The 15,394-nt window shown below is 39.6% G+C and overlaps 1 protein-coding gene across 1 annotated transcript; it reads right to left on the minus strand.

Annotated features, from left to right (window-relative positions):
* Positions 1–803: 803 nt before the first annotated feature.
* Positions 804–15,119, minus strand: STK17B (serine/threonine kinase 17b). Its single transcript, XM_030952576.1, has 8 exons — positions 15,088–15,119; positions 12,885–13,043; positions 8,993–9,205; positions 7,197–7,341; positions 6,809–6,935; positions 5,862–5,910; positions 4,370–4,549; positions 804–2,548 (listed from the first exon to the last, which is right to left on the minus strand). Exons 2-8 carry the CDS (start codon positions 13,004–13,006, stop codon positions 2,266–2,268), a joined length of 1,119 nt encoding a protein of 372 aa, XP_030808436.1. The 5' UTR covers positions 13,007–13,043; positions 15,088–15,119; the 3' UTR covers positions 804–2,265.
* Positions 15,120–15,394: the final 275 nt, after the last annotated feature.

Below are 15,394 nucleotides of genomic sequence, written 5' to 3' on the forward strand. Positions count from 1 at the left end.
AGTAGTAAGAAATGTAAACATCAGATACTGTGATAAAAATCTTAAGGAATAACAGCTTTATCATAAAGTACTTGTATGGCATATGCTGGCATATGCTATCAGCTTTATTTTCCAGATGCTAAAAAATAGTTGTAATTTCAACTCAGGAATACTTTGGCAGAATTTTAAATTATAACAATTTTTTAAAACATTCTTTTTTACCTTTATTTACATTATTTTTGGCATTTTCTTCTTTATCTTAAGTGAACTTTAACTTCTACATATGTATAGAATAATTTGTGATTTTAACCTACCCCGTTCAGACTGGAGTCCATGATGGTGGAAAAAAATCAAAAGGTCAAGTAAGACTACACTGGGAAAAGCCAAAGACTTTGAAAAAGGTATAAAGTACCTGAGCACAATCCAAGAGCTGCCTCCTGCAAAGAAATTCTGTAATTATAAATACAATCAGTACCACTGAGAAAAGCTTCTTGGGAATTAATCCACAGAGGAGACCTGGTGTGGCTCACTCACACCCAGCTATCAGAGCTTTGTCTCTGCTGAACAAACCTGTTACTTTATTTCACGTGAAATTAAATCTTGGAGAACAACTTCTGACAAACACAAGCTGCAAAGCTTTACATGCCTTACACCTCAGTCTGCTTTCCACTTGTCAACGTGAGCATCCCCCCAAACCAAGACAACAGTCCTGAATCCTTCCATGCATTTTGGTGACACACTGAAATCTGTTTGGGAAAAACCTGCTCTTTCCTTGTGCAAAGAAAGGTAAAACACAACCTTTTACCACTCATCAGGTTCACCTCTCAGTCATATTCCAAAATGCCAATCTGCCCAACTACTGACAAATCCACAGGCACACTTGAAAAAGATTATCAGATTGTGGTATTTTATTACAGAAAACAAATCCAATTTAAAGACAATTAAATTTGAGCTTTGAGGAGTGGAAAATCTGGAAATATTTTGAAGTGGCATTTACTTTTAAAATATCTGTAAGAGTTTTAATAAATTCACTGCCCAAAAGGCTCACAGGCTCTGTTTATGATTAAGGGGCTCATTTTATGAGTATTACTTTCAGGTTGTTAAGGCACAACTGGCATTTGCTTTAAGACAAAACTTGACACAGGGATTATTACCTCAGAGCCAGAAACAAGTGACAGTGGAAGGCACAGAACTTTAAAAAATACCACTAACCAAACCAATTTTAAAGGCTTAAAACAATTTTTAGGTAGTTTGTCTTGAAATACTAACACACTGCAGTCCATTTCTCAGAGCAGGCATGAAGCTGAGTAATTATGGGCATCACTAATTGACAGCAAGATACACATTGAGAGGCACAGAGAAAAACTGTTAATTGCTGTTTCACTGGCAAAAATGGTTATTTTCAGTTTACTCAGTTTACTCTTTTAACTAGAGGCTTTGTGTTTTGGGGCTTGTTTGTGTGGGTTTTTTGTGGGGGGATTGTTGTGGAGGTTTTTTTAAGATAAGGAAAAATAAATACAGGTAGATTATACTATTTCAGAGGTTTGATCAAAGCAAACCACCAAGTTCAAATATTCACATCAGCATAGGAACCTCATCTTTGAATGTAATTTATGGCAAGAAGCCAAGGACCATAAGCACAAGGACTGACAATCTGTTTTCTATGGCAAGTGTTGCAGAGATCCAACACAGCATAACCACACAGAATATGCATGATAATGCCCAAGTAGACCAGATCCATAAGGCAGTACTACTAGTGATCCTAGAGGTAAAACAGGTTTCCAAATGGCCCCAGCAGATGCACCATAGTCCCAAAACATACCAAATTTAGCCTCTATCCAAACTAGTGAGAATGTTAGCAAGCAACTCCAGTAAACCAGCAAGATTCAGCTTCTCTGCTTCCCTTCCCAGTTTCTTACTAAAAGAAAAGGTAGTCCTAAAAGCATGCATGTGTTCAACCACTGTTTGGCAAAGGCTATGCTTAAACTCATTTCAGGTTTCAGTTTGTTCACTCTAGTACCATCTTTTGACTAGAACTTGAAAAGTGCAAAAATATTATAATTATATCTTCTTAAAAAAAATAATTCATTTTATTGGCGCAACAACTCCAATTCCTCAGGAGTTCAATCCACTGCCAGCAATGGATAGAAAAGGAGGCACCAGCATAAAAGAATCAAAGTGCATTTCCAGCATGCCAATGCTGCACGAATTGGCAAGCCAGAACCCTTTTTTCACCACTGGAACAGATTATGCTGAATTCATTCCATGAAATGTCCGTGTTCTACATTAGCACACGAAGTCTGTCACCAAGTCCTGGGGATACTGCAACGAGTCATCGAAGCGGAAGCGTTTGGAGAGCGTGCTGCTGTCCTCTGGGATGTTCTCCTTGTCCTCCTTGTCACTGCAGCTCCCATTGCAGCTGCATTTTACACTCCACTCCTCTGAGCACTTGGCTGTGTGTCCTGGCAGCTGAGAGGAACAGCAGATCTCTTCAGGGCTACACAGGAGTGTGAGCTCCCCTTGCTGCAGCCACGAGTGGGACAGACAGTCTGCTGCAGTGGGCCTGTCCCTTCACAGGGAGAAAGGGAAAGGCGCTTGAGTTAATTCCACCAATACTAGAAAACTAAAACAGCTCTGATGCTAAAAATCCTGAGCAAAATTGACACTGAAGAGTCAATATTGGTGTGTTTTCACCCCTACCGCAGCTGCTACAAAACACAGTTAAGTACTAGCTACATGCATCTAAATTTAGTTGATGGTTTACCCTACAGCTGGTAAGTTTTCATCAGAACAAGGAACATGGTCCCTGGGAATGTTTTCAACATGGTCCAGATAAATTGCCACTTGGTTTTACTTTTAAAGCAATATGTTTTATACAGACCATAAACAGTGAGGCTCAGATTATTCAGTCATTATGCTTTCAAGGACAGCCAAGTTAACAGGATGTCACAAACTCGGACATTTTCTAGAGTTTTACTCTTAGAATTCATCTGGCATAAACTCTTTCAAAATGTAGATCCTACCAAACAAACCAGACTTAGTAAATTGCTCCTATGGACAACCTAGTACAGTGCTACTGCAAGTTTTAATTGTGTTCTGCATTGTTAACTTCCACAGAACTTGCCAGAAAACTGGCTCCAAGGCAATAGAGCACACTATTTGTCCCTAACTCCACCAGAACACAGGAATATTTTTCAGTCAGTAAAGTGTAACTTTATAGAGTTGATTCTCTGAGAACAGACTTTTCCTCTTAAAATTCAAGGAAGTATAGTCATCAAGAGCTGGAATGGGAATAAAAAAAAGGCAGCTTATTGAGTATATAAAGAAGACTCTTGAGATGCCCAGGAGAAAATGAGAAGTAATTGTGACAGAATGTCAAATATCCCACAGGTCCACACTAAGAGTTATCAAAGTAGGTTCTTCATCATTGATTCCTTTTTGCTAGGTGCTCCATGAACATGAAAGACAAGATTCCCTCAGGACACGGGGGTTTTGTGAATCCTTTCAGATCCTGACAAACTGTGTATGTGAGATGTTAAGACAGGAAGGACTCTTCAGATGTGACTTTATATGGAGTCCTCATTGCCTCAGAGCAGGCACTTCCCAGGAATCACCTCCCATTCTCTCCTCCTGCCCAAGAGCCTCTCTCAGGCAGGCAGGCTCACTCCTCCTGCTGGAGGCTCTCTGAGGATGCCAAGGATTACTGCCTCACCACAGGTGACCATATCTAGCACTGCAATCAATAATACCTGACCAGCTCACTCTCAAAGTTCAGCTTCTTTGCAAGGGCTTGAGTGGAGTCTGAACTCCCAAAGAATGCAGAGTTAAGAGAGTGTACCTTACAAACAAACAAGTTTTTGCTTTGGATTGAGATCATTTTTAGAACACTGAACAAGGCAAAACACTGCCAAGTATAAAAATATACTAAGAGAGGTATTTAAGTAAAAAGATAAAGGTGAGTCAGGAAACAAGAAAGCACTGCAATGAGGTTGCATTGCCTTTCCAAACTACAATAATTATAGAAAAGAATGTGACCTTTCTAGAGCATAATTTAATAAAATCTGATAAAAATCTGTAATCTGAATGAAAATATAAAGAAACTCAAACCAAACAACCCTCAAAGAACAACTCTCCCTAATAATAACAACATTATCTGTATAAATAATAAAAATAATATCTGACAATTTTAGCCAGACATTGAATCCAAAATTCTTCTCACACATTATGGAAAAGCATAAACCGGCACTTGAAAATATCCAGTTGAAAATACCAATGCATTGTGAAATATCCAACTGATCTTATCAGTGACATTAAGCACATAAATTAACATTCACTTTTTCTAGGTGCTCCACAAATTTAGGATTCTTGCCTGGAGGAGTTTGCTACTTACTCTGGATTTTTTATGAGAAGTTTTTGAATGAAGTCTTTTGCAGGTTGTGAAACCAATGAAAATGTTTCTTCTGAATAATCCACGTTAACTTGAGATATATTAAGGTAAGTTTCTTGAACATCAGCTCCCACAAATGGAGACTCTTGTGTCAGCAGCATGTAGGAGATGACACCGATATTCCTGAGATAAGAACACAAAGCATAAACCTACTAGAGAACAAAATGTATAAACCTACTGGAGAATCTGAACAATATACCCTGCATATTTCCTGGCCTGCAGATCAAACCTCCTGGCATATTCCACTCTCAGAATCACAGCCAACATGTTACACCTCAATTCTATGTAATTCAAACACAACTGCACATACACACACAAGGACAGATATGTGTGTATATATCTCAATGAAAGGATTTTGCAAACTCTTTTAATTTCAATAGACTCTTTTTTTCCTACTGAGATTGTTAGGAAAAGGAAATACCACTTTTACACAGCTCACTCTCGGGACATATGGCAATTCTGGATGACAGAGCTGCAAAAAAAGACAGACTTTCTAATCTGCATGCAAATAAAACCCATCTTTCACTGCACGTTTGACATCTGAGTTGTGTTACAATCTCTTCTAGCTGAGATGTTTCTCCCAAGAACATCAACATGACTACCATAGATCATGCAATCTATTATAAATCTTAAGGTGGTTTCTTGATGTATAATAAAAACATTTTTGTGATCTGATAGATCAGAATTTAGTACTCATTACAGTGTGGAAACACGCAGCTGCTGGGTTTATCATGGTGAGCACAGCACCAATAGGGGTTTTCTTATGTCTTCCCACAAAAGCAGGCAAATAATACACAATTAAAAACCATTCATGAACAGATTTAGTTACTACCATGAGTTGAGGATTTCAAAGGAGAAACTAGCAACTCTTAACAGTGAATATTAATAAAGATGCTGAAGATTTTATGTTTTAAAGGAAACATTTCAAAGCTAGTCTTTAACATAGCACATAAAATTAAAATGCCACAAAAAGCTGTGGCTCAGTTCAAGGTACTTGTCATTTTTTATTATTCACTCTGCAGGTATTTCCCTAAAAATAAGAAGTAGGAAGTTTACATCCTTCTTATAATTTGTATAAAAAATTATTTAACAATGTAAAAGTGGGGAGGGAAGTGTCCTAGAGTAGCTAATACCTGAAGTATGTCACCCAGGAATAAGTAATACCTAAAGTATGTTATCCCATTATGGTTATGTTAGCCACTGTTATTATTCCCTCAGAACAAACACCTATCCTCCACAGGCTCAGCAGCCACCTGCATTTCCCACTACGTGTGCAACAGATCCATAAACTCCTCTAAGTCCTGAGGGCTTCATCCCTCCCCTCCCTCTTGCAGCCAGCCCACCGACAGAATGGGATTCCTGGGAGCCAGATGAAACTGCATCAGGCCCTTAGATTGTTAAGGGGTCCCACCAGTAAAATGAAGATCAAACCTACCACATGTCTGTAGCTGTGGTAATAGGATCATAGTTCAAGATTTCTGGAGCTAAAGAGATGGGGAGAAGAAAAATGCTTTAATAAATATCTTAATTAAATGGCCTTGAATCATACGCTACATTTCCGGCATTCTTTTGCCAACCATCATTATGGGACTCAACATGTAGTTTCAATAAGTAGATTTATTATTTTCAAGCCACAAGGTGGCAAAAAGTTATTTCCCTTTGCCTAGACATGGATGTTTACTTGGTTCACACCGAAGTGGCTCTACATGGCCTCAAGTTTATCCAAGTTCCAAGATGTGTTCTAATCAGATGCATGCACATACATTTTTCTCCTAAGAGGTTTTGAATTATACACCTTTTTAACGGGAATGTATAGAGCCTTCAGCATGTTAAAGCTGCAACACAAGATGACCAAGCCAATTTTAGGATCAGTGGCTGTTAGCACAGGCTAGGTAGCAAGTTATTCACTGCAGAATGAAGTGCTCTTAACACTGAGTGTTGGAAAACCATGAAGGAAACTTGTCCCTCAGAGAGGGCCAAGTGTTAACAGCAATCTTTCCTCTCCAACAAATATTTTAATCTCATTAAATCATCATATTGAACAACATTAAAGATGTTACATTAATTCAAAGAACATTTCTTTGTGCATGCTAATGTATTTCAATTCTAATTAGAACAATTTAACAGCCCATAACACAGCAAATATTACAGTATGAAATACTGCAAATACTACAGTATAAAATTGAGAGCTGCACTTATTGATATAATTTGGGATTTTTTGGTGCAAATATTTGTTGACTACTCTTTAAAAAGAGCAGCTCAAACATGCTGCCTTGTCCTGTGATGTTCTTTATCAGCCTGTAAACTGCTCAGTGTGCTCCATGAGCTATTCCTGTTTTCTGGAAAGCCCACATGAGAGTTTGTGAAGCAGCCCTTCCATACCGAGATACTCTGTGGTTCCCATGATCTGCCGCAGTTCATGGGAATTCTCGAGCTTCCGGGACATCCCAAAATCCACAATTTTTACATCACCAAGAGGATTGATGCTGCTCAGCAAAATATTTTGAGGCTAGAATAGAAAAAATTGCATTCCTAATTAATAAAATACAATCTGAAAAAAAGCTCAATGTACTAAATGACACTTCAGCTTCTATTATGAAATACTTATTGCTAAACACTATTTAAAAATATTTAATCTCTATCCTTTTAATCTCACTATAATATCATTTAATCTCCTTCTCCTTATCTTTTTAATGTATTTAACAAATTACTTTGATGAACAGAATAAATGGAAGATAAAGTGCTAAAACAAAGCCTGCTGCAGCCTCACCTTTAAATCAAGATGAACAATATTGTTTTCATGCAAGCAGCACAGTCCTTCAAGTATTTGCCTTATAAGCCTTACAATATCCCTTTCACCAATTCTGTCATCCAGATCTGGGACACACAAGTCAAATATTTCTCCTCCAGCAGCACTGAAACACATTGAAGAGTATCTATGTGATAAGTTCAAATTTTGAAACTTTAGCAAGGAAAAAGGTTTTCAATAGCACATATATATCTGTAATATCAGAGAGGCTAGGAATATCTTTCTTTTTACACATTTACACTGAAACACTTAATATAAACACTTAGAAAAGGGGAAAAATGTGATGATGCTTTTTCTTTCCTTATAGCCTGAAACAGCAGTTGAGACAGCAAACAGCACTTTGACTGGTAACCTCATAATGCTCTGGTGCCCTCAAGCAAGCTGGAAGATGCCTTCCAGAAGCTGAGTTCTATCATCAGTCCCTAATCAAAGAAGCCTTTCTTTTCAAGTCACATCTAAAATGTCTTCCATGAGACCAGTTCATAAATAATTCAGAGCAGCGTAAAGCAGCATGGAAATATCTGTGCTCCTGTGGTTTGTGAGTTATTCCTACACTTGGCTGCAGTGTCAGCTGCCTCCTTTCAGGCTGGGTTTGAGATCATTACTCAGCCTGCTCTGAGTGCCTCAAGTCTCTCTGTCAAGGATGAAGGGCTTTTTCAAAACTCCAGATCACTGAGCCTAAACTTCATTGCTAAGTTTACCAAACTCTCTAAAATGAGACTCTAGTAAAGAGTCAGATAATGGACAAAATGAATGAACACAGCCACAAACCTGCTGAGGTTATGGGACGTGCCAGAAATGCCTCCCCCCCCAGGCGACCTTAAGGCACATGGACATGAGGGGAAGGGCAGAGGATGCCATGGATTTCAGTTCTCACAGGGTTTTCAGCACAGGCTCCCACAGTATTGTTGTATTCAAGTTACATTATGGTCTGGATGGGTGGGCACCCACATGGCTAAAGAGCTGAAAGCTCTGCAGGAAAGGACTGGCAAAAAAAGGCCTTAGAACAAATGATATGTTAGGGGTCATCTAGTTCAGGGGGAAAAAAAAGCTTTTACAGATAGAATCTAGCAAAATTCCTTCAAATTTTCCAAAGAATATATCATGGTGTACAGAGACCACCATCAACAGCACTTCAAATACTTTGTACATGAAACTTAAAGCTTAGAAAGAATTAATTTCACAGGCTGTATTTTTGTACCTTACATTCCACACAAAAATTTACACAAAACAAATATGAGAGATAATGCAAATTCAATTCCCAAATTAAACTTATTTTCAGAGCTAATAAGAAGCTTAGGGAACATCTGTAAAAAATATGGGAATTTTTTTAGGAAACTGTTCCAAAAGTTAGTTTTAAAACAGCAAAACCACTAAATTTAGGAGCTCAAAACAAAGTAACTGTAAGTCTTCAGTCACCAAAAAAATGTCAAGTGCTAACTTGAAGTTCACAGGCATGGATGTGCTCAACCTCTTTGAAATCTGTGTACTTGGAATCAGTGACTTTTTTTTTGTGCTTTAAGTTGCATCAAAGCACTCAGGACCTTCTACAGTATTCCAAGAACATTATTTCCAGTCAGCTTGCCCGAAACATCCTTAAAGGAAAAAATATAAAGCATATTACAATGAAAGATTAGCATCATGTATACAGGGTACTGTTGCATTTCTTCTGGGCATTCAGGCAACTCATGCAAAAAATAAATATATGGAAAGATGTTTTCCTACAAACATGGAACATGTGATAAAGGCATACTTACTATTCCAACACTAAGATGATTTCATTTGCCGTTTCATAGACTTCATGCAGATTAACTATGCGAGGATTGGATTTCATTAATTCAAGGACAGCAATTTCATGCACAATCTCTGCTTTGCAGTCTTGACCCCTTCTCCTTTTCTTTAAAAATTTAGCTGCATACTCTTGGCCTGTGGATTTAGCTACACATTTTCTAACCACAGCACATCTTCCTCTGCGAAATAAAAGGGAAAACATTGAGATGCAGGAAATCAAAAGTGAATAAATTAACATTACAAATAAGAAGACACAGCAAATAATTGCAAACAAACAAAAAATTGTATTGGGAAATGCCATGCTTGGCCTGCTCTCACACTGTTTCCTGAACAGTGCAGGCACTGTAGAAGGATACTAAGCTAGATGAAGCTCTGGTAAGACCCAGGAAAATTCCCTTTATACAGCCTAGCTAAACATTAAATCAGAGTATCAAGTTACAGGGACATTCTGATGGTCAGGTCACAGAATAATTTGGTTGGAAAGGACTTCTGGAGGTCCCTAAAAACCTCCTGCTTAAAGCAAGGCTGGCCATGAGGTCTTACCAAACTGCCCAGAGCTCTGTTCAGGTTGGCAAGATATTAAAAACCCTCAACCTCACTAAAACACCTACAGGACAATAACAAACAAAGCAATCCCCTATGAAATGCAGAGAATGAACAGGAAAAATAAAGCACATTTAAACGCATGGGTGGGGCAGGAGGTTTTCAGTGGAAAAAAAAATTTAGTCATAAAGAAAATTTCCTTCCACAAACCATGTAGTACTGCTACAAAAATCCCAGGTATCTACAAAATGTTTCAAAACATTTTAATAGAAAAGCGCCCACCACTTAGCATTCTCTTCTTCAATTACAGTTAAACAAAGTGTGTTGCTTTATTTCCTAGACAACTGTTTAGGTATGGAAACAAAAACATATTTTGGCAAAGAAATGTTTTCAGAAGAAAACCACATACTGTAGTTAAAACTGTACAAACCCCAAGCTGATCTTTGAAAAAGTTAGGAGGAAAAAATTGCAGTTTTTTAAGCCAAGTTATAAACTCCTGAAAAAAAAAGTATAGTTACTAATATTACACTCCCAGAAATGCCTGGCTGCATACATGCAAAGTGTTTTCAAATTGCAAAAGAGAAACCTTATTTACAAAAAATGTATTTATTTAAAGAAACCTTATTTACAAAAAAACAACTTGAAAGGCTGCAATAACTGTGAGTAAAGTTCTAAAAACAGTATCAAGCTATGTACAAAGTGCACAGCCTACATTTATCTCTTCAAAATGAGCCTGTCCACCTGTATTTTTTGTTACCACAGCATACTAAGGACAAACATAACGAAACAGCTCAGAATGAGCTATCTAAACTGTGTTCTTTAAACTAAGAAGCTACTAAAGTAGCTTCTTTAGTAGAAAATACCACATTGCCTTACAAGCTTTGCCTTTTTTCTAGTGCAAAAGTCCCAGTGCTTAAAAGAAACATTTCTTAAAAAAAATATTAAAAAAAAATCTAGACTTTGGTATGTAATCAAAACAAGGATGAGCATTGCATGCAAAAAATAAATTTTCATTTCCAAATAACGGCACAAATGTGCCTAAATCATTAAATATTTAAAGATTACTTTGACTCATACTGCTGTAACTTCAAAAAAAATTCAACAAAACAGGCCTTCTGTCATCATTTATTTCAACATCAATTAGTTGTAGATTTTCTCTACTCTTTTTTGAAAGCACTAGATTTTAGAGATGAAAGTTATTTAGGCTGACACGGGCACACTCTTCACCTTAGCTACTAAGCCCGAAACAGCCACGTTCTTTCCCAGCTGTTAACCCAGATTATTATTGCAGAGCATTTGAACTTACTGAGCTCAATTTCATAACATACACAAGTTGGAAACACTCCCCCTTCCAGCTCACATTCTCTTTTTAGCATCACATCAGCCCTGCCAGCCACCAAAGTGTCTCTAAAATTAACAAAGGGGAACCAGTTCAGTTTCATGAGAACAGCACGATCTTCCCCAGTAGTTTTGGCTCATCTTCCTTCTGGCTTCTGTGGGTTTAACAACTCTGAAGGACCAATGATACCTCCAGATTTGAGATGTACGAATTTCCACTTGTTTATTACTAGAGTGCCAATTAAGGCAAAAATAAAGGCAAAAAAATAAGACCCAAAAGTCTTTTAGAGCTGTGGAAATTGCTCCAGAAACACAAAAACGTCAGCTCGGAAGTGCTGCACTGACGCAAGCGAAGCAGTTCCCACTCCTTGCCTGGGTAACCATCCCCCCTCACAGCCCAGCTCTGCAAGAAAAACTGATTTCAGGATGTTTTCATATCTCAGCTCAGAAACCACAGAAATTTAACTACTTCAAAAGAAGCCAAGCCATGCACACACCAGGGACAGAACTACTTAACCCACTAAACAGAACCTAACCTGCCAGCTTTGTGAGTCAGTCTCTTAAATACCAAAGGACCCAGCAGATAAGGGTGTGGGAGGAAGAAATGGGGCTTGGGAAGCTTAAGCAGAGAACAAGAGAACTATTTACCACATAATCTCAACAGGAAAAAGAAAACTGCAAGTGAAAATTAAAGCATATTAATAATTTAGAGAGGTTACAGAGAAAAGATGGATTTTACATCACTTAAAAAGCACTTATACACTTAAAAACATTTAAAAATACACATGTAGTTAGGCCAGGAGAAATCACAAATATGTTTGTAAAACAGAGTCCTGCTTCAGTTTTCTTTGCATTTTGGCACTTACTTTCTTATGCCTAGTTTTGCATGCATAGAAAAAATTAAGAGCTCTGTTCTGGAATTCACACAAAATCTACACTTTTGTTTGCTTTAGATATCATCTCACAAGTATGCAGAGTCTGAAAATCCAGCGTCGGAACAATACCTGAGTTTAGAGGGTGCTGCATATAAACTGCTTCTGTAGAGCTTAGAATTCAAAAGCAGAGCTGACAAAAGTTAAGAAAAGAAGAAAGTTATGGGCTGCAATGTGCACTTCTACAAAAGTGTACCAGATAAAAAGCACATGCTAGAAAAACAGAAAAAACCCTAGAGAACAATGAAGGCCGAGGAGCTCACACAGCACATACAGAAGAGCATCTCTGCTGACAGAAGGAGCTGCAGGTGCAAAGGATCCCTATGGAGCACAGCAAGGCCCAGCTGTGAGACTGACCTGGCACAATTCTGCTCAGGGAGCTTGGAAACGTGAGCACAGCATCATGCTTGCATGGCTTTACACCCAATGCACTGAGCCAAGGTATGAATTAACCCAGTGATTTCAAAACACACATTCACTTGTATGGCTGAAACAGTGTCACAAACACCAAGGGTTTGGGGTGCTTTGTTGTTTTAGTTCCTATTTTCCTGTTGCAAACAAGGGCAAGGGAAGCAGGCTGCAAAACTGCTCTGAAACAGCAGCTTGTTTGAAGCTCAGTCTAACTGCCTGAGGCTGGGAAGGGAGAGAAAAGGTCTTTGTTTTCTGGATTTCAGAAAACTCACCCAAACACCTGGAACAACCAACTCAAAATCCTCATTCTTTTTCTTACAGTATCACCCTATGTCACCTCTTATTTAGGCCATGCCCCAGGAATCTATGTGGCAGGGAAAGGAAGATAATCCCAAATCTACATGCCTATGAAAACCCTCCAGATCTCTGACATGGAATAGGCTGGCAGCTCATGCCTCACTGTCCCTTTTCCTGGTCCCTAAATAACCCACTGTGATGCAAAGAAGGGGACAGGGAAGGAGATGGGCATACTTCATTCTCCATCTACTACCACAAAGGTTTGCTTCATTGTACAGAGAATTTTCTTGCAGCAGAAATTCCTCTGCTCAAATAAAACAAATAGGAATAATCTTACCTTCCTAACTCCTTTGATTCAAGCATATAAAAATTGTAGAAGTTCTCTGTCTTGATTGGTGTGTGCAGAGATGTGGCCAACAAGCCAGAAAGGTTTTTATTCTCCAGCTTTCTCCTCGACATGGTCAGGAGCAGCAGGTCTCTCTCTTACACCAGCCACCTGCTGAAGCAAAACAATTAAGAGTTTTGGAAATTTCATAGTTACAGCACAGGAAAGTATACAAATATTGTGAGTTTAGGGCTATAAAACTAGAATAGCCAGAACTTTGTTCAGTAGCAGCCTGAAAACAACACATTTAATCACTGTAAAAATAAAACCTGAAAGGAATATGAATCAAGACATTCTAATTGAATAATGTAAACACTCCAGATAAGTTGGGGTTTTTTTTCTCCCTGGAGCATATCCATAAGATACTAGGGATAAGCTTTAGTTCTAATAAAAATGCTAATAGCTACTTAACTATTAATGAGATGTACCTTTTTTTAATCTTTCTGAAACTATTGTCTGGATTCTGGGTATGTTCCACACTTCCTTTATGTTTACAATTTTAACAGATATTTGTTCTTAGGGGAATTTACCAAAAGTCCTTCCTGTTAACTGCAACACAGCAGGAATAGGTAACAACAGGACAAAGTGGGGTTCTTTTCCCAGTGGGAATATTCACATTTGTTATTAGGCTCACTCATAGCTCCTCCAAGTTTCCTTTTTAAGGCTGAGTTAATTGTCAGAGAGAAGCATGAATGGACAAGGTCCTCTTTGCAAGTTCAGATCGTTTAGAATCAAATGATGTAGTAATCCTGATTAAATTACCTTAATAAACCAGTAGAACAGCACATTATGAAGATACACCACCCACAGCATTTCTACTACAGTGAAAAAAAAACCAAACCAACCAAACCCAATAAAAAACCTGGGGTTTGGTGTTCACGTTTATAGGCCTGAAGCATCTCTTCAGGTGAAATGCAAAAGCAAGGCAGAAAAAGGTTACTGAAGGATACCAGAAGTAGTAATTGATGGCTTCTTTAAGTTATAGAGCAGGTTTACCTTTATAAGTGAAAAAAAATAAGGCAAATTACAATTCAGAGACAGTTAGCAAGCTCACAAAAATACACTTGCAGTTAAAATGAGAGAAATGCACTGTCAGACACTTCTGGGGGAGCACTCCAACTAGTTATGATCCAAATGCAACCCATTACCCATCCAGCATTGTTCACATTCCCGTGTGGGATGGAACATGGATATTCATATTAGAACTATTTTGGATTCAAATCACTGTACATAATTTAGCAGGAGAAAGACACAAACTACACAGTTTAAAAATATCTTCAAAGTATCATCTGATATGCAGGAAATAGCTTCTTTAAGAAATGATGAAAAGGTCACAATACAATCTAATACACAAGTCTTTGACTCACTCTGTAACAAGCAAGCATTCCTTCTGCCCCCATTATATGGCAGTTTACCATTTAAGAGGATGATTTTCATGTCTGAAATTTTACATGACTCTCCTTAGGGCTGTGCTCACTCGGTGACTTTAACTCCTAAACTGTATCTTCTGCCTGTTGTACTTCAGCAGAAAACCATTTGTGTTCGGTAACTGGCCTCACTGACTGAGAGATTACCATTATCAAATTTATTACCATTATCGAGCTTATTACATAAGCTTTCATAGTACATGATCATTCGTACAGAGCAATTATTAAGAAGAACTCCTGCCTCACGTTGCCTTGACGTTGTTTCTCCGGTACGACACCACATCTCCTTTTTTTTAGCTCAGTATCATCAAGAATACAGAAGAACACACACCCACAGCAGGCAGAAACCCACAAAGGAACATGTAATCTACCCAGGAGAACGAGATTCAACCAGCTATGAGGGAAAAAAGGCTTCCCACTAAACTAGGGAAGTTTACAGGGGAAAAAAAAGTCAGCTCCTTTAACCTTTTCTAAAGACGTCGAGTCTCTGGTGCGGGCCCGGACGATGTCTGGCAGCGAAGGACCACGGAGGGCGGCAGCGGCCGGGCGGGATCCGGCCCTGTCCCCGACTGCCCTCACGGGCACCCCCGCGCTGCCGCCGGCGCGACCCGGCACCAGGCGGGAGGCAGCGCGGCGCTTCCACCGCGCCCAGCCAGCACCCCCCCGGCCGGGCACGCTCACCCCCTGGCCGGGCACATTCCCCGCTCTCCCCGGCCGGGCACACTCACCACTGGCCGCCGCCGCCGCCGCCCGCCGTCCCTCACGGCTCCGCTCCCGCTCTCTCGCCGCCTCTCAGCGTTTGAAAGGCGCAAGCCGCGGGGAGCGGCTGTCCCAGCAGCGCGCGTGCCAGGCCACGCCCACCCAGCAGAACAGCCAATCCAGGCCCAGCCGCGGCGCCCAGAGCCCCGGCGATTGGCGGGCAGCGCCCCCTGCCGGCTGCTCGGCCCCCAGCAGCAGGTGCCGCCCGGCCGTGAAGGAGCTGGGGGCGCTGGGGCGCTGCGGGGCGGCTGCTCGTGTCCGCGCCTCGCGGGGCGC

Source organism: Camarhynchus parvulus, chromosome 7, assembly GCF_901933205.1.
Source record: "Camarhynchus parvulus chromosome 7, STF_HiC, whole genome shotgun sequence".
Classification (NCBI taxonomy): domain Eukaryota; kingdom Metazoa; phylum Chordata; class Aves; order Passeriformes; family Thraupidae; genus Camarhynchus; species Camarhynchus parvulus.